Raw genomic sequence first — 23,859 nt, forward strand, 5'->3', positions numbered from 1 at the left:
AGACCACATAAATCACCCAAATCATCATCAGTAGCATATCTCTTTTTTCTTATAGATCTGGCAAGAAACATCAGTCAAGACTAAAGCCTAGCTATTGCCACAGTAACTATACAATGGACATGAACATTTTAGAAGATCGTGAACAGTTTTGGATGAGAGAACAGGTAGTGTGCTTGTTAAATTAGCAAGTAATACCCATCTGAGAAGGTGTACAAGTATTTTGGAGGATGTGTAAGAATACAAAAAAGATCCTGATGAAGTGGAGATAAGATCTGAAGAAACAGGATACAATTCAGTGTGGACAAGTGCGAGGTACTACAGTTTATCCGGAAAATTCAACAGCAAAAATACAAGGTAGAAAATGACTAGTGAGGTAGTTTTGTAGAGAAAGATCAGATGGTTATAATGGATTATGGACTGCACACCAGTCAACAGTATCAGGTGGTTGCAGAAAAGGCAAAAATCCTCTTGGGATGAATAAACAGAAGTTTAGCTTACAAAACTGATGGCATAATTCTTCTAAATGATGGTACAGGTATGGCCTAAGCTAAAGTATCTGTTTACCCAAGATGGCTGTTGGCACACTGGAAAATAAAACTGTATTTTGTGTCCCTGCTTGTAAAACAGAACCAAGTTCTCTTTCTGGGGTGGTACATGAAATCTGGCTACGTGCATCAAAGATGGGAACTACTGTCAGTACAACAAGGTGCTTCTAGGTCTGTTCTGTGCTATCCACACAGATGCTCAGTAAGATTTCTGCTGAACCATAATTAGAAAATTTTTTGTTAGCACCCAGTATGTTTCTCTTTGACATCGGTAGATACTGGCAAGACAGTGGTTTTTTTGCATGTTAAAAAAAAAAAAAAAAAAAAAAAAGACTTAGAAGCACACCTACATGCCCTAATGTCCTACAGGTTTGGCATACTGTTATCTATTACCCACATCTATCTGTCTGTCTGACTGATCGTCCATCAGCCTATCTGGCTTCATACAGATCTATATAAACCAGACTCATACACCTGGATACACTGCAGGTAGCAGCATACAGTGTTTCTGTCATACAACTAAAACTTTCATCTTACTTTTGCATCTCAAACATTTTTTCACCAGATGAAAATTCATGGTGCACTGAGATAATTTTTTTTTTTAGTTTATTTTTTTCCCCAACAGTTTTTAGTGATTTTTAATACAAAGCACCTTTTGCTGCGTGTAGCCAAAGATGTCTTTGTCCTGTGCACATGCACATCCACACAACCACAGTGCTGCAGAAGGCACATTTCAGAACAGTCATTAAGGTACTATATCCTCTGGGTCAGCAGAGAATAAACTCAAAGTAAAGCTGGCAAGAATTATTCTGTGATTTCCTCTGTGATATATTTCAACACGGTCTTTAAAGACTCAACCAAATACTCCCAAGGCAAATTAAGCAGATGACATTATCCTTCCCTCTTCACTTCATGCCCTGAAATACTGAATGGAGACATCGCCAGGGTCAGATTCCCAGCTCCAGTGAAGATACAGTGACTGAGAATCAGTGCTTGTCAGCAGAATAAGAATAAACAACACTCTGTCAAGGAGGGACTTGACATCCTGGTTTTGAGAACACCACTTTCCAAAAAAGCACACTATCTGTAACAGTAAGAAGGTACTTTGGACAACGAACCTGCAAGTTCAACTGAATTCACATGTGAGAGTCTCTTTCCTCCTAATGCCTTTGTCTGGATATGCTGGCTTTCTTATTTTAGCAAATCATTCTCCAGTTATGCTTCTTAAAATAACCAAAGACAGATAGAGCATAAAAACTTTACCTTTAAGATTAAAAAATGTTATGCAAATACACTGAGAGGAGACTGAACAATCCAAAATATACAATGTTAATTTTATATGGCTATTCCAGATAAACATTAGCAATACATGGGCTACTTTTCAATCTTGGTATCAATATCAAAAGACTGGAAAATCTTAAAACACTGAAAGACCATCTGTGCATGCTAGCAACTGCCAAATTTGCAACTGTGGTTTCTTCCCTGCTAATTCCATATTTTCCTGATAGATTAATGGGCACCATTTATCCAGAATAAATAAATGTGGAAAGCCCGCCTTCCCCCTTCACTGCGCCTCATCATTTTACTGATTTCCACCACACCACTGAGCACATTAATGCAAGTAAGCCCCTGTCTGGATTCAGAAATTATCACATTTGGTAGAGAAGGAATGCTTGGCATTGCCAGTTTCTTTACAGAATGAAAGTCCTTGAAGTTAAAAAAGAAATATATTCACAGAACTCCAGACTACATTCAACACAGATAAAGTGCAGATGAAGATTTTTCTTTCCTTTCCTTGACTTAAATGTAACCTATGTGCAGAAAGGCATAGATATTTCACACATACTACTCCTGTTTCACCATGTGCATTTATCTTATTTCTTTTGAGAGGCATGTCAGACACATATATTTAGATTTCTAGCTTGCTAATTTATGCCAGCTAGTGTAAAATTATAGGGTTGAGAATAAAGTTGCAGAATCAAACCTTTGTATGTGCTTTGAAGGAAAATTTTCTACTATATACAGTCAGACTTCCACAATCCACAATTTGCTAATCTTTTCACTTAGCAATTTGCATTCCTGCATGCACACACATGCATTCACAAACATACATCCTTCACACAAGAGAATGATATTTCAATGAGCTCTCTTATTATTCAGATTACACAGATTTCTATAAAATGCAAGACTGTAGCTGTGCTACCTTATATCTAATAGTGTGTTTAATCTACAAAAAGTCTAACTACATATATCTAACACATTATCTGTCACTTGGATGATTTCATTGTGTGCTCATGGGGTGCTAACTGCAAATTTGGAATGCAAATGGTATATAACCTTGTTAAACACATTTCTTTAAGAGGAAGAGATATGCCTTTGCTGTATGTCTGCTGTCCCCACTCACTGTAGCTCCAGGTTTTGCTAAGAGGTATGAGCTGATAAAGCCTGTTGGTGCATTTGCTGACATATCTTATCCTGAATGACATTATCATGGCACATTATATCTAAAAAAAAATAAATTGCTAAGGACTGGGCATCCCATTGGCAAGACACAGGCATGCCACATGCCAAGGGAAGCATGCTCTCCATGAATTTGTAGGAGCAGGGCAGAGGATTGCTGCTGTGCCAGCTCTGACAGGGATGTCTGTTGAAGTTCTTTGCTACTTTCATAATAGTGTCTGTCGTCTCTCCTTCCTTGTAAATACACATCAGGTTAAAAACAAAGCCTGGAAATTCCTCCAAGTGAAGCACAAGTGAGGAGCCACACACTCTCCTTAATCCTAAGAGACAGAAAAGGGAGGCAGAGCAGCATAAGTTCACCTTCAGCCCAAAAAACTAAAAGATGAAAGATTTTCATTATATTTTCTACTAAGCAGTGTTCCACTACTTACTACACTATTGTTTCTAGTACGCTAAATCAGCAATATGATGGTTAAAATAACATAAAAGGAATTACTAAAAAATCAAGGGAAAAATGTAACCTCCTTCTCTCCAAGATGCTTTTCTTGATCTTATTTATTTTTCTAAATACAGACAAAAAGGGGTAGTCTTATTCTTTCTAGACAGTTTTTCTGAAAGCCTGGACTTCATTGGAAACTCTTGTTTTTTTCTCCATTGCTTGAAACACTCCATAATGGATTTACTTCCTATTTGCTCCATTTTTGCATATATAAAATGATCTGTTTTTATGCAGTTTCTCTATATTTACATCAGCATGATGAGCAAAGTCAATCACATATATCCATAAATTCATGAGAATATGAAATAGAAACTTTAATTATTACTTAAGTACTAAACTCTGATATTAGTTAAGTGAAAGCTTAATAGGGCTTAGTGGGACTTAAGAAGGTGATAAAGTATTTTTTGAAACAGGGTTATTTCCTGAAGACCATTTATGGCTTTTACAAATCTGTCTGGGTCTAAAGTGACAAGTGCCAAGCTGTAACATTTAAGAAGTTGAAGGAATAATATATTCATGGCTTTAGAAACACACTGACTGCACTTGCTTGTTCATGCACACAGTGGCAATGTCATAATTTTAAAGGGAACTGGTTATTCAGTTAAACAAATATATCAAGGCTTAGAAAGAAGAAGAAAAAAATCCAACAACCCAGAAGGCAGCTTTAAAAAAAAAAACCAACCACCTAAAAGCTGTCAAAAAAAAATGGAAGGCCTCAGTTATAGCTTATCCAAGATTTTATGGAGGGAAGAAAGCTTGACTCCTTTGAGCCAATACTGTTTACAGTTGCTGCAATGAAAATTCTAATTTTGTGCTCTAATGAACACAAAGCGATCCATAGTCAACCTTGGCAAAACTTATAATGACTGTGTAATTGAAGTGACTTTGTCACATTAAAAAAATATTTCACAAAATTGTAGGAAACTGCCAAGAAATAAAACTATGGGATGGGCAGTCTTGGGTATGTGACACAGGCAGCCATATCATCTTTGCTGCTTGGTACATGTCAGGCTTATAAAGCTGTGAGATATTTGTCTGCAGTTGCTCTTCTTACAGCATATTAAGTCTAATTGTGAATTACAGCAAGTACTTCATGGTGAATGTGTGACCCAGAATTTACTCTTTAGAAGCACTGTTTGTGCTGTTACACTACCTGGCACAATCCTTATGTGTGGGAGGTGCTATGTGGAAAGCTGCCAGGTGGATCTCAATGCACAGGTTGTGTGACACAGGTGGACCTTCAAAGGGCTCCTCCGTTTTGTAAATCTTACAGAGAAGGGGCAACAAAGAGAGAACTGGGATCATGGCCCACTGGGGAGGAGACAGCTTCAAGCACTGGAATGGGTAGAACATTCTCCAAGACACCAGATCTCTCCAGAAATATCCCTGAGAGAAAAGGCAGACGCTTGTCTTGCATGTTTATGCTCATCATGATGCATGTTCTGGGCTTTTAATCTTTGAGTCTCTCCCCTCCCTTCCCTAGACCCTGAACTCCAGCAGGGCTCATGCTTTCATCCTCCATTGGGCAATGCCTTTGGTCCCCTCCAGCTGCCTACACAGACAGCTCTCCACTGCCCAGAGATGGGGCAGAGCTGATGGAGAGAAGGTAAGCCCCAGCAAAGTATCAGTTCTGTGTCAGTGAAGCACATTAATATTTAACAGATTCCAGGCTGAAATATAGAGGGATCAATTCATATTTGAAGTTCAAATTCTCCTCTCATATAACTTCACTTACACAAAGTTTGCCTTTAAATGTCATAGTTTTGGTTTCAAATACGAATGAACAAATATTTTCTATTTACTTAGCACAACAATGACTTCGAAAGCATCTGTGTAAGTCCTGTAAAGAATGCTAAGACCATGCCCAAACACAATACTAATGGGGTGTTTCTGAGTTTTCCGGAATGATCTGACGATTGGGCACCTAAACGTCTTTAGGAGGAAAAAGAAATAAATAAATAATCCCTTCCCATTTTCACTGTGGTAGGAATTTTTCCAGAGATCAGTATTTCAGAAGACTTTTCACAGTGCTCTTTGACTTGAAGGACAAATCTGATTCGACATGAAGTTCCATTACGAGGAAACTGTTACTTGTGATGACACTGGTTACTGAAAATTGAAATGAAGTGAGAGGAAGCTAACACCAACTTGTATGAAATTTTGCTGTCTTTGAATGACACAGGGAACTCAATATATCTAATCATCAAAGTGAAACCCATTGGGAACCGAACTGCAGTTGTATTGCAGAAGGTTGCTACTTGATTGCTAGACCCAAAAGTGCTAAGCCATATGCCGCTTATTTCTGTGTCTAAATAGCTTACTGTGATTGATACTGAGAGTGGCTCTTCTCTTCACGGAGAAACCATCATGAAAACAACAGGAATTAGGGAACAGAGCATACAGATTATTTTTTACAATCCTAATTTTTAACCCTGTCATTTCCCTGGGCTTCATGTAATTTATTCTCTAATAAGTTCTAGTCAATGCTCTTTTTTTTTTTTTTCCCCAGCAGAACACTAGCTTTTGCACAGACTTTAGTGTGCAAGCTGCACCCAGTATTTTTCTCTTGCTACTGTTGGTGTGTGGCCAGACGAGCCTGATTATAAGGGTTCGGTGTTGGCCTTGAGTGCAAAAAATTTTCCTTCTTTAGAAAGACTTTTTTCCACCGTCCTTGTGCCAATCTCCTTGATTTTTCTTCCTCACTAATCTGTCTCTCTGAATCAGCCTTTTCCCAGCGCTCCTCCAGCCTCCCCACGCTGAAAGTCGCTCCAAGGTCAGCGGAGGGCCCTCGTCCGCGGCGCTGCACGTGTCCCTCCTCCCAGCTGGAGGCGAAACGCGCTCTGTTTACAATATGCTCACTTTCCACTTGACGAGGCCTGGAAGCCGCTCCACAGATCTGAACTCAGGTCCCACGGTTAGAGAGCACGGAGCTGTCACGACATGACCCCCCCTCTGCAATTAAAGAGCCGGCAAACCCGGCAGGGTCTGAGGGACGAGCCGATACTCGAGCTTATGTTACATCTGTAATGTGAGAGTCGTGTGACTCAACGCGGCCTCGACGCAGAACACAAAACAAAAATCAGCTCCGACATCGCGAGCGCCCCCGCTCCAACTATGCTAATCTCTTCTTTCATCCATGATCTCTGCTAGTCACATAGCATTACAGTAAAATGTTCTGCACTTAAAGGAATATCTGCAGCTTCCCTGCCACTATTAATAAAAATATTTAATGCTCTTGTTAGAAGGCGCAATTTGATTACTGAACTGTTATCCAACAAATCCTGAAAACAATTCAAAGTAAATTTCCCTAATATGTCTATTTTTCTATCCTGCCAGAAGGGTTGCTAATGAATTTGCTGCTTGAATGCACAGACAGATTGGGAACTATAACTGTGCTGGCCTGGGCAACATGGCACTGGCACCAAAAACCTATTTGTACCCATGCAAAGTTCTCTCTAGAGTATGTCTCTCATCCAGAGGTGATTTTCCAATAAAATCAGCCTCGATTATTGCAAGCGCAGGAGCAATCCCTGAGGGAGTATATCAGGCAATTCAATACTAGGAAATGTTGTACTAGGCAAAATTAACCTTGTAGCAGTGTTATTTCCTGAAACATTATCTAGCTTTTGCCTTTCTTTCGTATTCATTGATCCTAAATGACTGGAATTTTTTTCTACTTCTCTCACTTAGCACGAGCTCATCATTTTTTGTATTTGTATTTAAAAAAACATAAATGCTCGGAAGACACCTATCTTTCTTTTATTTCACTTACTAGCTGCCAAAGTAAAGGACTGTTTGCTGTATGGCAGGCATGTTTTTGGGGTATATAAAAGGTGATACCAAGGATAACCTTTACTCAGTCCTATTTTCCTGACCCTGCAAGACAGAGGAACTCTACTAGATATACTACCATGAGGCCATAACACACAAAGAACAAGGAAATGTCATCCCCTCTCACACCCAGGAGAAGCAGGACAAATGCCAGTGGAACTAGTGGAGTTTTGCAGTTGAAAAGAGAGCAGACACAGGCCCACAGATTTTGAAGACACAGTTCAAAGCCTCACTTAAATCCCACTGCATCATAACTTTATCCACTGCCTCTCACCAGGCTCTCCAAGGCAGGGATCTTCATCTGGAGAGTGCTAGAACCTAAATAAACCATACAGTCATAAACATACTCTAACACTACTTACAGTTTTGCTCTGGTTATTTACCTTCCAGCAACACAAAAATGGCATAACAGTGAAGTTCAGGGTTATGAAATCTGAAGGCTGTTTCCTATGCTGGATTCAGCCAGCTGTACTGAAACCAGCAACACAGGTTCTCCCAATTATACCAGGATCAGGACTTTTCTTCAGTTTTCCTAGCATTTGTTGACTGGTTGCAATATCTTAATTGCTCAGAGGCAATTTTTAAAAGTATTAATATAAAAAAGATCAAGGGTAGTTAGAAAATAGTTGTTACTTGATGCAACGCCCAAAGCAAACACTTAGAAAAACGGTTTGAATAAATGCTAAGTAACTTAAAAATAATAACCAAGAAAAAATTACAAAATCTAAAATGATCAAAACCACAGGATGAGTGAGAGAGATAAACGGGTATTCCTTTGATCAACAGGAGATACACACTAAAACTGGAAAAAAAATATTGACCTTAACTAACTTTTTTTCCCATCAAAAAGAGTCAGGCAAAATAAGGTTTTGTTTGGCTCAAACTTTCATTTTTTCACAACTTTTAAAAAGGGACCTAAATTCAATCTTGACAAGCTGCATCACAATGAAGGTGTAAAAATGTTTTGAAAAATAACAAAAGTGACCCAGTTAAAACGAAAGTACTTTTTTTTTTTTCCCGCAGCTGCAAGACTCAAGACAAATTTTACACAAATGCATGATCAGGCTCGATCAACTGGCATACACACTTCTCTGTAAATAAAAATACGCAAAAGATAAGGTTTCTCTAGCTGTCTGAAGTTGTGTGATGGCCACTGAGCACTGTGCCTGCCTTGGCAGCCGAGGGGCACCTCGTGGCTGGATACAGCCAGCGGTGCTTGCTATCGATGGTGTGCACTCAGAGATTGGATGAATGAGCTCTCAGAGTCCGTTCATCTCATTGTCTTGTAAGCAAACACTGTACACTGCACAGGCCGTGTGGTAATTTAACCATCTACTATAAATTGCACAATCAAGTCGGATGCATTTCACTATAAAAGTGCACTGTGACCATTTGAAAAACGTGTGTTCTCTCTAGGTACTTGTTGTGGTGGTAGCTGAATACCTTAATAAAGCACAAACTATTTTATATTTCAGGACTTAGCCAATGTGACTCATTTGTACAGTTTGAAGTCCAAACAAACTGCTAGTCAACTAAATTATAACTTATTACCACAGGCTACAGACTTTTAATACATTCTGTGGTTGGAACAGGACTGATTTACTGCTTTGGGCCCTGCCAGTAGTTATCATGCATCATTTCCCTAGAAATAAAAATAGCCCTACTGTGGTTATCCTTTGGACTGATAAAAATTTATCTAACAAGATGTGTCAGAGGAACAAATTCAGAAAATAAAGGTAAAATATTAAATAGACTTATTATTTTATGTCTAAAGTACTACATCTTCCAGCTGCTGTGATGACTTTGGAACAAAGCAAAAGGTACTGCAAAAAGGAAAAAAGATCTAAAGGAGCAATTGAGCTCTGATAAAACCACATGGGGATAGCTGAATTGTCAGAGCTTTGCAAGAGTCAAAATTTACATAAAAATCAGTATTTAGGGATTAATGCAGTATCATCAAAAAAGATTTAATATGTGCGTTTCTTTGCAAACAGTTTAAAAGCGGGTGTTCTATAATCCATTTCCAACACTAACCTTTAACTTGTGAGAGTGAAGTAATCCTAGCAACATTTCTAGAGTTCACATTCTGCTGAGGAAACGCAGCCTCCCCCCAAATAAAGCTCACTGGAACTCAGCAGCAGCATGTGTGCACTGGTTTCACAGCGACGCCCCAGGTGCCGACCCTGCTGTGAGCTCTGCACGCCTGTACAACAGATTTACCACAGGGCCCAGCTTGCACAGCCAGTGGCATGTGGGGGATTCTGTGAAATTTTGGGGAGACTTTATTGCTGGTGCAATAAACTGATCCCACTGACCAAACTCTGCACCTGTGCAGACGCTTAAGTGGACAGACTAGGAGGATCAGGGGCTAAAGCACATTGTCTATAATTGCCTGTAAGAGGGCTTTTTCCTGGATTTCTGCTGGGGATTTGAGTGCTTTTGCATGCTAGACTTAAAGTATTAAAACATAAATATGAATGGATTTCTTTGAGAAATGAATATGGGCAGGCAGTTTAGGCACTAGGTTATAATGGATTTTTAGAATTAATTGAATTGGTGCAGTCTGATTTAGTAGTCCACCAGAAATAGTCTGAGGAGAAACATTGCAAAGGAAGGTTTAGAAGCAAAGATAACCAGGTGGCCATGTGGAAATTGCTTGGGAGTTTTACTAAGAATCAGTCTTAGCAGGTTTGGGTTTTTTGTTTCTTTAAGAGTGGTTTGAGACCTTTAGCAAATGCCCTTTATGCACCTATGGTCCATAGATGCCTATGTACACATGTATGTACGTGGAACCACAGAATAACTGGGGTTGGAAAGGACTTTTAAAGGTCAGCTGGTCCAAACCCCCTGCACTGAGCAGGGCCATCTTCAATTAGATCAGGTTGCTCTGAGCCCCCTCCAACCTGACCTTGAGTGTTTCCAGGGATGGGGCACCTACACCCTCTCTGGGCAACCTGTGCCAGTTTCACCACCCTCACTACAAAAAACTTCTTCCTTACATCCAATTTAAACTGACCCTGAACATATATACATACAGTATATGTATATATGGCCATCTTCCCATACAATTATCTATGAATGGGAGGCTTTTTAAACACACTTCTTTTCACCTCTTTTTAAATACAGGACAGGAGACACCCTGCAGCGGAAGAGCTGAGCGTGTGTGCCAATAGCACTCTGTCCCTTTTGTACCTCTACTGGGTACAAGAGTCTGATCTGACAGGCTAAAAACAAACCAACTTCCAGACCTGTCCCACTGGCCTGCATTTTTGCCAGTGGGAGCAAAAGATCTGTTTATGGTTACTGCTATTACAGCATACATTAACTGACCCTCGGAGTCTGACCTGCTCGCCCTCCCGCTTAGTGAGTCAATAAGAAAATCCTTTGGCTCTGCATGACTTGCTTAGACCTCAGACCTTCCATGCAGAATAAGGTCTATCCAGGGAGGCAAAAACAAGGTGCCACTCCAGCTGCTAAAACAAAGACATTTCTAAAGTGCAGTCAGTAGAAACAGGCACTCCTATTCCATGTATAATCAAGGATGAAAAGGCCACGAAAAATACCACTGCGCTTTGCAAATGAGAGGTCAATTGAAATGTCAAGATATCAAATGTTAATGGATTGCATTTCCAATGATGGTTGGGACAGAAAACCATACCAAGTCAAGTCAGATGCCCTTATGAGGAGAAGATGAATTTTATGGCAGGAAAAGACAATAAACACCAGAAATCTTGCTGGTTAACAAACTTGTGGCTGATGGAAAACAAATATATTTTGAAAATATAAAAAGCAGTAGGATTTTAACACAAGCTGTAATCCCAAAACATGTATCTGGAAGTCGTTAGAACTACAACAAATTTAAGCATATGCAGGTGGTTGGGGAAATGCCATATACTTTCTATTGAAGATTTTAAAAGGGACTATAAAAGAAGGGAGGACTATAAAAAGGACACTCAAGGAAGGCAATGTTTTCTTCCCTGAAGCAAGAATTCACTTCCAATATTCCTACAGTTCTACAGAATTTCATGGACTACATGACTACACCTTTAAAAAGCATTCATTTTCCATTTAAAAAGTCTACTTTATTTCTTACAAAACCCTTGTATTTCAAGGTGTTGGATGACATCAGTTTTAGCCAAATCATTCTTTCACCTGTCCACATTTTCCCAAGAAATCCATTTGGCCATTTTCATAAAGGACTGTAATCTGAGACATTTGTTTAGCATGACATTATATCCAGTCTTTAGTTAGAAGGGCATTGCTATGTAAAGAACTCATCTCTTTATAAGAAAATTCTAAAAGAACCTGTTTATCTTCCTAACCACTGTCTCTACCCAACTAGTAGACATTTCCCAACTGCAGAGGGACTTGCCTTGTGTCTGTATGAGCTCACTGGTGGGCTCACACAGCTGGAGGGAAATCAGCATTATTAGTGGCTTTTGAGTAGGAAGAATCTTTGGTTTATACAACAGAGGGATGTAATATGAGGAATGAAGAACAGTGACTAATCATTTGCTTTTCTGTGCAACAAAAACTTCTTGGGCGGATTCCAGTGAATATATGAGGAAAAGGGTTTAAAACAAAAAAAAAGGCAGTATTTTTTCACACACTGTGGTGCTCAATGCCACACGATTTGGTTGACCCTCAGTCCACGTTTATGTACAGGCTGCCAAGTGTATTTTAATTTGAGAGTGTGGACTAACCCTGACTGGACCTAGATATGAGAGGATCCTGCAGCTAAACCCACTGGTAAAAGACTAAGTGATGGGGTCCAAGTCAACACGATCATGATTCCTCTAGGCTTTATGCTGATGTGGGCTCCCATTGTCTACACAAGTCTGGAAAAAAATCTGGGAAGAGTGTTACTACGGGTTTTTAATGATATCACTGTTCTCCCCCTCTTCCATCATATCACAGGGCATATAAAAGATTAATTCCTCTGAATGTATCCTAATTCAAAACCATTTCTCATGCAACAATTCTTTAGAAATCATAAACCCTCCACAGAGTGAAATTGTTTGAGTCATGTTACCTCTTTCAGACTCAGGAGTAGGAACAGCATGATAAGGACCAGCAAGTAAGTAAGAGAGCATCTAGGGCTTCACATACAGGAAATTTCTTTTCTGCCACAGACTCTTAATGTAAATACGGATAAAACCATGGGAGAAAGCAAGTGCTCCTTACATAACAAGGGCAGAAGAGTGTATATAAGGTAAATATAATGGATCCTGCAGTTATGGGGGCTACCTTGGTGCCACATAAAGACAGAAGAGGGTCCTTTGAAAAAAATTAACTGCACTATTTCCACCAAAAGAAATCAGTTCTGCAGACACAAAGACTTCTTAGCTATTTACTGTGTGCTTATTTATAGCAATATTATGTCAGATGATGCTACCAATACATAAAGATGAGTTCTAAGGATGTCTTGTGCCTCGCAGTGCTCTAAGCAACATGAAATTGAGACCAAGCCTTCTGAAGGAGCCAAGTGCCACCTGCACCTACTTTGGCCATCAGGAAGTTCACACCAGTTAGTCTAAGCACCAACAGACACTTGGACATTAAGAAACCAGCTGCTTGGCTGCTTTACTGAACTGTAAAAAGAAAACTTCCTTGTTTTTTTCCCTTCATAAGTGGTTAGTGCTGGAGGGATTGAAGAGAACATAAAAGAACAGTAAACTTCCTACCAAACATTATACCAGCAACATTAATAAACTGAGCAATGAAAAGTAAAAAGACCATTTCTACAGAAATCTTCATCATGCTTCTGAACTAATATGTTAAATGGTGGCACTATTAGGTTCTGTCCAAGGACTTTATATAAACTATAGTACTTAAAAGGGAGTAATTTCTGCAACCAATTTTGGGACACAAGAACTATGTCAGCATAACGTAAAAACAAGGACATTTTTTTATGCTAATGACAACTGCGAATATTTTATATGTATATATTTATATATGTAAAAAAAATATATATTGTAGCAGATGTCAAGTGCAGTTAGATTCAACTCTACTTATTAGTGCATGGCTTTTAGCCAAAAGCAATTCACATTTGCAGAAGTGTACTATCACATATGTCTTAATAACAAAAATGTGTTTTTAAAAATGTATGTGATAAGTCACATATGGTAGAAGGAATCTGTACAGCTTTCAGCCCTTATGACAATGGAAGCTACTAACTTTATTTTGCATACTGAAGAACATTAAAATTCAAGTGAAATTCTCCTTGACATTTGAGAGCTACAAAAGCAGTGACTAAAAGCTAGCCAAGTCTGAGCTGTACTAAGTGTAGCTGTGATGCTTATATAAATGCAATCCATGGCTACTACTGGTATCTTAAAGACACTAATTTTTCTTTTGCCCTGAGAGCTAATATTTTAGCATAAAATCCTAATTGTATACAGGTACCGTAAATAGTTACATGTCACTGGAAAAACTAGGCAGATTTTTCAGCTACTTTGTTATACAGAGTGTAATTAATATGTATAATGGATTCCCTAGGGTACTAATTGAAGCTGCCACCATGAACATAGTCAAAGAGAAGTTAAACAACCAGTTGGGAGAAGCATGACAGGGTGAAACACACACATGTAGGTGGAAAGAGCGAGACTGTCCATCTGGCCTTCTTCCATTTCAAAATGTTACACTTACTCAAGTTGTGTAAAAAATTATTTAACCTAAATCACCCTTTCCCCCAAACTCCCAAATCTTTCTGGTGGATTAATTGGGCATCAGTGTCACATGCATGCTGTTTAAAAACTGGAACGCTCAATGTGTCTGTTATATAGGGGGAAATTCAATTCACTTGAGTCATTCTTGAGAATTTGACTCAGAATATATAAAAAAGTGAATTAATGATAAATGATTATTTTGGAGTTGTTCCCCATGACTTTCATCACCTTGCAACTCCTGGATCCTGTATAATGTGAGGTGAGAACACAGCTCATTTCACTCTCTATTAAACAACCACCAGCTAACAATGACTTTAATTCAGCTTGCACTGAATTTGAACTAGCCCTATAGGCAACAAAGGTCCCTTGTCTTATTACAAGTTTCATGTGCTATCAGGTCTCTGTTGGATCCTATTTCTAATTTTTATCAGACTGAATGAAACATAAAGAGAGAGTGATTTATGGTCATCTGACATATTGCCTAATCACTCCAAGGAGTGTTCACACACATTTTGTGTTCGCTTTATAAGGTGTAAATGACTATACATGATGGAAGCCAAGTGAGAAGTAGAACTGCATTCTTCTGTTATGTGTGCTAAAACACAGTGATCTGAGTCTCTCAGTGCATGTTCTTACAAACACAAACCCACTCCAGTCCAAAAGTCAGTATGATTAGCCAACTACTACCAAAATTACAACATTTCCTCTGTCTGTAACAGGAATATACAGTTACCTGGACTTAGTTAGACTGCTGTGATCACCTACTGAAGCTAAAAATATGTGTTTTTATTGGTACGTAAGAGCCCATTAGGACTGGAGTATTTATTACTTAAACAGAATAACTGATGCTGGTAGCTTTAACTGAAAATGCCTTTTCTCAAAGAGCCAGGACATCTATATAGCAACTTTCTTAATTCAGTGATATATGGTTGAGTATTGCCGCTAGTGGCCTAAGATTTAAGAACTTCTCATAAAACGCCCTTGAAATTGCTCCCTGGTAGCTTGCTCATCCTTCACAGAGCCCTGCTGTAAAGAGCAGAACCATACATGTGTGTATGGTGTGAGAGAGCTACACACAGAGAGTGAGAAAGAGCCCTTAATCAACAGGATGGCAAAGCCTTGATACATAGGTGTAAAATCATTCCTATGTGTCTAGAAATTATTTGGCACATTCCTAGTGATTTCCCCCTGTCAGACCTTCTAGAGGATTGCAATTAAAAATCATAATCTTTTTAGCATGTACAACCCCCCCCCCCCAAGGCTAAGAGCACTATGTATTGAGTATGATTGTGATTATTTGGCAGCTATTCATAGACAACACATTAATTTATGGAAACTGGATGAAACTTGGGGAGTGCAATCATTAGGGACACATGAGAAATCAAAAGCTTTCCTCAGTATTACTGACTTTTTTATTGCTATGATTAGGGGCAACATGAACTCTATTTTCTCCTTCATCACCCTTCTCATTGTCCTAGTCTTTTTAGTCATTGTATTAAACAACGGCATTAAACTTGCATTTTCAAACGGATATAAAAATAACTTACTTTACAGGAATGTTTCTCAATTTTGTCTTTTCAGCAGCCTGCAAAAAGAAGAGGGGTGGGGGAAACAAAACATTAAGTGGCACACCAAAGCCCAGCCAAGCCACAAACATCAACTCGTGGAAGCTCTTCAGCAGTGCACACCCCACAGCTGGGGTGAGGGCTGCTCTGAGAGACAGCGCTCAGGGTCTGAAATGCTCCTGTCCCAGCCTGTGATACCAGTGTGGTTTGTTTATTTTTAATGGCCATGAGTGGAACTGCTCATTCAGAGCTATTACTTCATTTCCCGCTCTGAGGTCTGGCCCTGTTGTCACAAGCTATCTGTCCCTATCTGGAGCAAGAACAACAACAGGAAAAATAAAGGGAAGAATGGACTCCATTTCCAAAACAGTTTTTATTCACCAGCAACAGAAAAGGGCAAGGAATGACCAAATGTTCAGATCAATTTCCTCTTGTGAAACCTTTGAGAAAACACACTCCAAATCATCTAAATGAGTAAATCTTTGGGCCTCTCGGCCTGCACCACCTCAGACATGGAGCCTGGTTCCAGTTTATTGCTGAACCCATTGATCTGTGTACAGTCCATTTATCATTCATGAAAAGAGCCAGTGATCTTCACAGTATATTAGAAGAAACAACTCAGATCATCTGTCAACGGCCCTCTTATTTCTGTTTCCCTCTCCACGGGGATTTCATCTCCTTCGATTCTTCTTGAATTAAAATGTTGCTAAGCAACACAGCTGGGGGCAGCGATGGCAGAGCCGCGCCAGTCTATCACACTGGTTAAGCTGCTCGAGATGTTACTGGAGACTTTTTCTTTTAATGCTTCTGTGACATAATTGTATAATCTGAACCGACCTTGCATCCCACCCTGGTTTTGTTCAGACTAGGTAAATAACATTTTAAAGGAAGAGGGCTGGAAATACCACCATCAGATAAACTAGTGTTGTCTTATCCTTTTGGAGAATTCCTCCTAGTGTTTGCAGAACCAGACTGTAATAGATTTAAACGTGGAAGGCAGTCAGATGGTTAGTGAGATTACAAGCATGGAGAGTGGTGAAAGGCAGAATTAAGACAACTGATCCATAAACCTATTATAGGAAGGAGAGTTCTAGTTCCTAATTACCTTTAGAGATATTTTTATGCAGCTTACCGAGAATTAAAAGAAGGATTTTGGTGAGGAACTTTAACCTCTGTTATGCTTAGGGATGGAAATAAAATGGTTTCTACACAGCACCAGCTAATATTAGTGGTTCTGAAAAATGCTCACATAAGCCTTGACAAATTAAATCCTTTATGAAAACTGATGAACTTTTGAAACCTCTGGGACCATTTGAAACTGGGTTCCAAATTTTGCCAGAATGAGTTTTCCTTTGGGCTCTGTGATGGGGCTAGTTTTTGAAAATACCTGCTGTTTTGGCACTTTTGTCTCCAAGGATAGCAAAGGCAAAATCCATGTTTAAATCCATGGAAATCCCTGTTAATGAGCTTAAAATTTGGGAGAAAGAATGAGAGCTTATAAGAGCTTGGATGGGGCAACAGCAACCCTCCAGGCTGACTCCCAGCATGTTAAGAAAAATGTGTTTGTTTCATTTGGATTATATTTTCCATCTAAAGAATAAATCAATGAATGCATGATAGGAAACAATTACATCAATTGTACAGTAGGGGTGCTAAATAAAACACTTCAACCTCAGGAAATGCTAAACTTCAGATTGCACAACTGTTACAGACCCAAACCTAATTATGCAGTCTCAAACAAGCCTATGATGAAATGAGGTCCCTGCCTCAATAGTGAGATATGTGAATTTCGTCTCCTTCCAATAATTCTCTCCCAAATCTCCCTTTTTCAGTGGCCAATCGCAAATGCAGAGTCAGAAGCATGTTATTAAGAAACTTTCTAAGTAATAAACTACATGTAATGACACACAAATGCTTCATTTTAAATGGATTAAAACACATCAAAAGTGGCATTTCAGTTCCCCAAGCCTCCCACTAAATGCCAAGTTGTAGTCCCATCCTGCAGGAAACTAAAATTGTTTTTAAAGCTCATAAACATCCTTCCACAATGTCATATGTTCTTTTTGACTTTACGGTGGTATTTTGCTTGACTATATACCAAATAGCTGGACTATAACAATTCTGAGTTCAAGCATGTGAAACTTGCATCTAAATCAATTTTTTTCCCCCTGAATTATTCAAAAACCACTACACAAAACCTGGTATCAAAATAGAGCGGAAGAAGAGAAAACAGAAGAGTGAAGAGTGTCTAGGATCACAAGTAAATAATGATAATGCAGTCGGTTTAATACAAAATACAGCAGAAGATATTCTGGAGAGCATGTGCGTGATGGTGTGAACTAAACTGTTTACATGAAAGATTAAAGAAGATGAAGATATTTCAGGGAGTGAGAACTGCCAATGTCAAAGTCATAGAATATTAAAGAGCAGAGTCTAAACTGGATGTTTGATTTTTGACCACTTAGCTATATCGATGGCATCTGTTTACGCTGAAAGAAATGGAGCAGCTTTAGAAAGTAAAAAATTATAGATATATTTTATTTTCTTGGACCATGGACATTCTAGCATGTATCTTTCCTTAGATTTTTAAATAGAGGATTTCCACATTTTCTTTCCTTTGCTATGAGGAAAAGACACTTTCCTAACTCTTAAGAAAAGGCACATGCTTGAGGGAGAGTGTCCTCCACACATATGGCTGCCTATACAAAAGTGAAAAAACATTGTAAATGCTCAGGTTAATCTACATGCCAGCCTAGTTTAATGTTGGATAATTAGGCAACTGGTCATTTCCTATTACAAATGATTCACTTTGCCTCTGAGTGGGATCAGGGTGATGTTAAACACAGCGCAGAACACATCAGGGATTCCATCTGAGAAAGAAATCCAGGATCTGTCCTTCTGCTTTTATTTGTCTTGTAGGTGTTGCGCCTTCATTTTTCAAAGCATGTTTGTTGTGATATCATGAGCATGCCCAGTGGTGGAAGATAAAGGAAGGCAAAATCAAAGTGACATTGAGCAACTCTACACACTAGGCTTTGATGCAGAAACACGTTGTTTGAAAATATTTGGTGTGCAGCAGGTCTGTCAATTAGAGCTAATTATTTTTCTCTGATCAGGAAGAATGCAATCTTGTTTTAGGCAGGTTTCTTTGAAATGTACGTCTTTTATATAACTTCATTACAGGAAAATACTTCTTCCAAATTACTTCTTTTCTGGGCTGCTTAGCTATTGACTCAAATTGTCTGTGTTGAGTAGTTCTCTGTGCTTTGATAATTAACTTTTGATCATTACTGAATTTAGCAGCTCTAGTCAGATGTGTTCATAGCCATCCTCCTCAACTATTTCAGTGTTCATCGCCTTTAATCTTTGAACAAAATGATCTCATTGAGTCTCCATCATCCTTGCTACTCAGTTAATAATTCCTGTTTCTCATCTTCATGACTGAGTTTGATTTGTTTTAGACTTGATGCAAGCTTTTGATTATTAATTTAAGGTATTTCAAAGACAAACATGTTTTAAGAGTTATTTTTTAAATCTTATATTTTTTTTATCTAGGCCTTTACAAGTAAGAAACTGGTTTTAACTTCACAATGATTCTTAAACTTCGTGTATTAAAAGCACTATCTAGAAACAGAGCAGGTAGAAGGTCCCTAAACCACGATATATGTGCCCTGAGTGAGAGATGATGCTGCAAAAGATTGGAATGAATTTGGACTGGTATAACGTAATATTTAATGGGTGTTAGGAGAATTACATCATGGGACCTTTGCTAATTTTGAGCTTGAAAACATGCATTAAAATAATTTAGGATGATTAGAAAATGGAAGCCAGTGTGAACTAGACAATCATTCTACTTTAATTTGTAATTTTCTTCTGATTTTTTTTTAACAATTATGGCCTCTCCATAATTGTGCTTCTGCTCTCTGAGACCTTATTTCAACAGCTGACTCCAGTGTTGAATAAGAAGGAAGAAGATGAAAATACATGGAAAGCAGTAAGACACAGAGAATATTTGCCCAGGGATGTTTTACTGTGATATTTTAGCTATGAATGACTCCTACCTCTACACCTGATTTTGGTGCTAGTTGTTTTACCATTAGTTGAGAAACCAGCTATATTGTGCTTTCCTGTGCTTTCTGCAGTGTGGATTTACCCATAAACTTATTTTGTTAGCAGGTATTTAATTATTACACAAAAGATTAAACATGGGAATAAGCAAAAACTGCTTATAGATTGTGCACAAGGACTATAAAATGGGAAAAATCATGCTTTTCCTCATTCCTATCAATTAGCAGACTGGCTTTCGGATAGAATGAACCAGAAAAAGTATTCCAGTCAGCACAACTTTCCTACATCACAAAGCTCTGATGAGAATGAACTCATAAGAGGATGGCTCAAAAATAAAAAAGTGAAATAGTTGGTATCTGCAAAAGGCAAATTATATTTTTGGTGAAGTATTACAAGGGAAGTGTCTGCTATCCAAGGAAAAAAATATTTTCCAGTGCACAACTGAAAATCCAGGATTTTCATGGAAAATTGCTTGATTTTGAGAAATTGAGATTAGACAAAAAATTTTTTAAAGAATGTCTCCTCACCCTCTTAATCCAGAGGCACTGATCAGACACCTAAGGCAATTGCTGAGCCTCAAGGTGTGTCTTAGGGCAAGACAGATGACACTTCCTGCCATTGAATGTGTTGGCAGAAGGAAGACCTTCATGCTTCAACTTTTCCCCTTTTTCCATGCTGCAAATCAGGTTTATCTCCCAGTTTCTAACCAGCTCTGCCTGGGTGAATAGCCAAGTGACTCTACCCAAGTACGTTTACAACCCACCATGCTGTTCTCCTGTCCTGTAGGTATAGAAGAGACTCCTCAGAGACTCAATTCAACAACACAATAAAAACAAAGATGCTTTCCACATTAGTTGAATTATATATGTAGTTACATATATCTATATATCTATAGCTCCTTGTAGAGTATACTTTGTTTTGGAAGTTATACCATGCTCTTACTCATACACAATGCCTCATTACCCTAAGTAACAAACCCAGAACCATGACTTACCAACTCCACTGCACTGTGTTCTGATTCTGTAATGACACAGTGCTAAATACAACTTCCTGTGGAGGAGGAGAACATGGTGTGTAGCAAACAAACCCTCCAGGATTGTGTTGAGAATCAGAGAGCCCAAAAACAAGGGCTGATGGATCAGTATGTGTATAAATATGTGTGTTGTGTTCCTTATTTTTTTTCCTTCTTTACTTGTTTGGTTACACTCTCCTCTACCTGTCCCCTAATGTCAACAGAGGAGATTCTATTTCTTTCTTGCTAATTGCCTTTGACATGAAGTTGGCAACCTTGTATTTGAGATTCTGTGTGTGATGTTTCGATTCTGTCTCACCTCGAGGACAAAAAGCCCAACAACACTGCATCCAGGACCAAAAACAATGGAGAAGATACTCTCCTTCTCACGTTATAATTTTAGAAAATGAGCATTTTTCCTTCAGAAGTCAAATACGTGGGATGGATCAGCTAAAATCCATTTTTTTGAAATATCAAGTCACCAAGCATGTGGTACCCACAAATCAGAACGGTTCATTGAACTCTCGCTGTGTGTGAACCACAGAGAGCTCCTCATCTTTGCTTTGAGCAATGCAGTAACCTTCATGGCTTCACAGAGAGATGCTCAGGAATACTTGAAACACTGGAAATTTCATTTCAATAGTTGCAGTGGAGGCTGGGCAAAATGAAAAACAGAGTTTAAGTGACCAAATCTAAAACAGTCTGTCTGTGGTTTAGGAGTCACCTTCATCCTTGATGTAAGCAAAATGCTTTTAATTGAGCAACACCACAGATATATTTGGGCTTCTGTCAGCATTTTTTCCAAATCCCTGTTTTCCATCAGGCCAATGGTGGAAATCAAACTAAGGAAGTGTGCAATGAAAAATCTTAACCAATGTCTCATGAAGAAGATTTAAATGCTCCCACAATACTATTTGATTTGGTCATTGCAGAGTTCTGTGGCAGAGAACAGCACTCCTGGCTAGAGCTTGGCCTGATTTTTCATAAGAATTTGTTTTATTTGGAAAACAATGATAAATCCCTCATGACAGAAGAAGTTGGGAATATAGTACTGAATGGTCCATGTTTAAGAAAAAAAATCAAAATTGAAATTCTGGTCTGAAACATCATTTCCTAGTAAATAATTTGTTACAAATTGATTACAAATGACCAAGTCTTAGTGGATGATAATCCTATTGTGAAAATATAAAGGATCTAGCTGAGAATAAAACTCAGTATTTGTCATCGTCTTATTTACTTATGATTTTTCTAAAATGTGTGTTTGGTTCAATTCTCCAGATGGCTAATAAATAATAAAAAAATCCATTACTTGTCAGGTTTACTCCATAGCCGCATTTCAACATGTTAATTGCATGATTAAAAAACTGAGGAGGCAAAAGAAACACAGAAAAGGTCAGGAAACATTTATAAGAGAAACAAAAAGTCTTCTCTAAACTCCTTCAAGAAATAAGCAGCAAAAGGCTTGTTTCAAGGAATATCCTGTGACCTTACTGTCCAGCTGCAGACAGTCACAACAACCTGTGTGTTCTTCAGTTTCCCAGTTCTGGCAGGAGAACAATCCTTTGTATCTCTGAAACTTAACCTGAACAGGGATGAATTCTGCAGTCTTATAATTACAGTGTGTAAATACAGACAGACAGATAGATAGATAGATAGACAGATGCACCAGGTGTACTTTTAGAATGTAATATCCAATTGTTAATTTTGTAATGTTCATATAACTTTCTTTGCCAAAATGGAAAGTAGGACAGGCAGACACTTCGGAAACAGCTTATCTGCAGTTTATGCCCTCAGATTTTCCTTTGTGGCAAAGGCCTTTATCTCATTCCTTTGGGAGTCCAACCTATCCTTAGTCTTCTCCCCACTCTAAACAAATGAATAGTTCCCTAGACCTGAGAAGCAAAAGGGCAGAGTCACAGAGTACCAGCAGTGGCAGTGAACTGATGGTGCTACTGTTCATCCTGCCCATTTATTTCCTGCACAGTACTAAAGACTTTAAGGATTTTAATTTACACTGAACACTACATCTATACTGAATGTTAAATCTATTACAAGCAGGCAGCAGAGACAACAGAGGCAAACCCACATGAAATAACTCTTTGCTGACCTTGGTCCAGTTTAGTACATTGCTCAGATGACTTAGCCAATTACTAAATTGCACAGCTCCAAAAATTATACTTAATAGTATTGCCATGAAATTGGTAATTTTGTAAAGCAGGCACACACTCCATGAGAGCACCCTGCTCAAATCAATTGCACTGTCTCACAGTGGTCCTGACCTGTCCCTGTGCACAGGCAGATCTGTTCTGGGAAGATTCATCCTGCCAGCACAGAACGGAGCACCTCCAACCCCAGCAAACCTTGCAGTGGCAGATGAATTTATCGTAAGAAAAATTAAGGTGTTTAGTTTCCATTACTGTTCTCCTCCTGGAATACCTCCAGGGGAGATCAACTTTCACTTCTTCTCCCCTTATTCTGGTTGACAGAAGCTAATTACTGGATTTATCATGCCCTTTTCAGCACCTACTTTACACTTGTTCTGGCCACCTATGAGTTCCTCCTTCAGCCTTCTGCAATCCTCCCTGTCTCAAACCCAGCACTAGCACTATCCTCTACTGGTGTAAAAAACTCCCAGGAATTCAGATTCTGAAGTTCACAGATGGTTGCTCGGGCTTTTACAGAAGAGTGACACTGCAGATGGCCAGTGTAAGAAAGCCAGACACATTCTTTACCAAAATGCTTCAAAAGACATTCACGATAACAATCACACTCTCCTTTCGAGGAGAAAAGGGAGATAAATGTGTCCTGTGTGGTCAGATTAGTGAGCGTTGAGTACTGAGAGGGCCTGCAGGTATCACAGACTTCAGATTTTTTTACAGGACAGCGTGACCAAGTCTGGCTTTTCTCTCAACAACAATGCTGGGGTTGACCAATTATCTCACCTGCTGCTGCCTCTGCTTTGTTGCCAGAACAATACAGGGCTTTTGCATAAGTAGTATACACAGCAAGGGACCCTGGGGAAATGAATTTGCTTCCATCCTTATAATAAAAACTCCTTTACAAAAAGTTGTGTGCACAACCATGCATACACACACAGAGTACACGGCCCATCCTGCAGACTGAAAGCTGCATCTCCCTCCTCCCTCCCAGTCCAAAAAGGCTGGCAGATCTCCAGGATCTGGTCCTTATAGCTGTACTGAGGAACAACCTC

At 38.9% G+C, this 23,859-nt stretch overlaps 1 protein-coding gene across 6 annotated transcripts in view; it reads right to left on the reverse strand.

The window, feature by feature from the left end:
* The window catches only part of AFF2 (AF4/FMR2 family member 2), a 336,618-nt gene that overhangs the window by 66,118 nt on the left and 246,641 nt on the right, over positions 1-23,859 (reverse strand). For all 6 annotated transcript variants that reach the window (XM_032701864.1, XM_032701860.1, XM_032701861.1 and 3 more), the window contains one exon: positions 15,551-15,588. In XM_032701864.1, coding sequence (XP_032557755.1) covers positions 15,551-15,588 — 38 coding nt within the window. The remainder of the gene's footprint in view (positions 1-15,550; positions 15,589-23,859) is intronic.

The sequence above is a fragment of the Chiroxiphia lanceolata genome, chromosome 14 (genome assembly GCF_009829145.1).
Source record: "Chiroxiphia lanceolata isolate bChiLan1 chromosome 14, bChiLan1.pri, whole genome shotgun sequence".
NCBI lineage: Eukaryota > Metazoa > Chordata > Aves > Passeriformes > Pipridae > Chiroxiphia > Chiroxiphia lanceolata.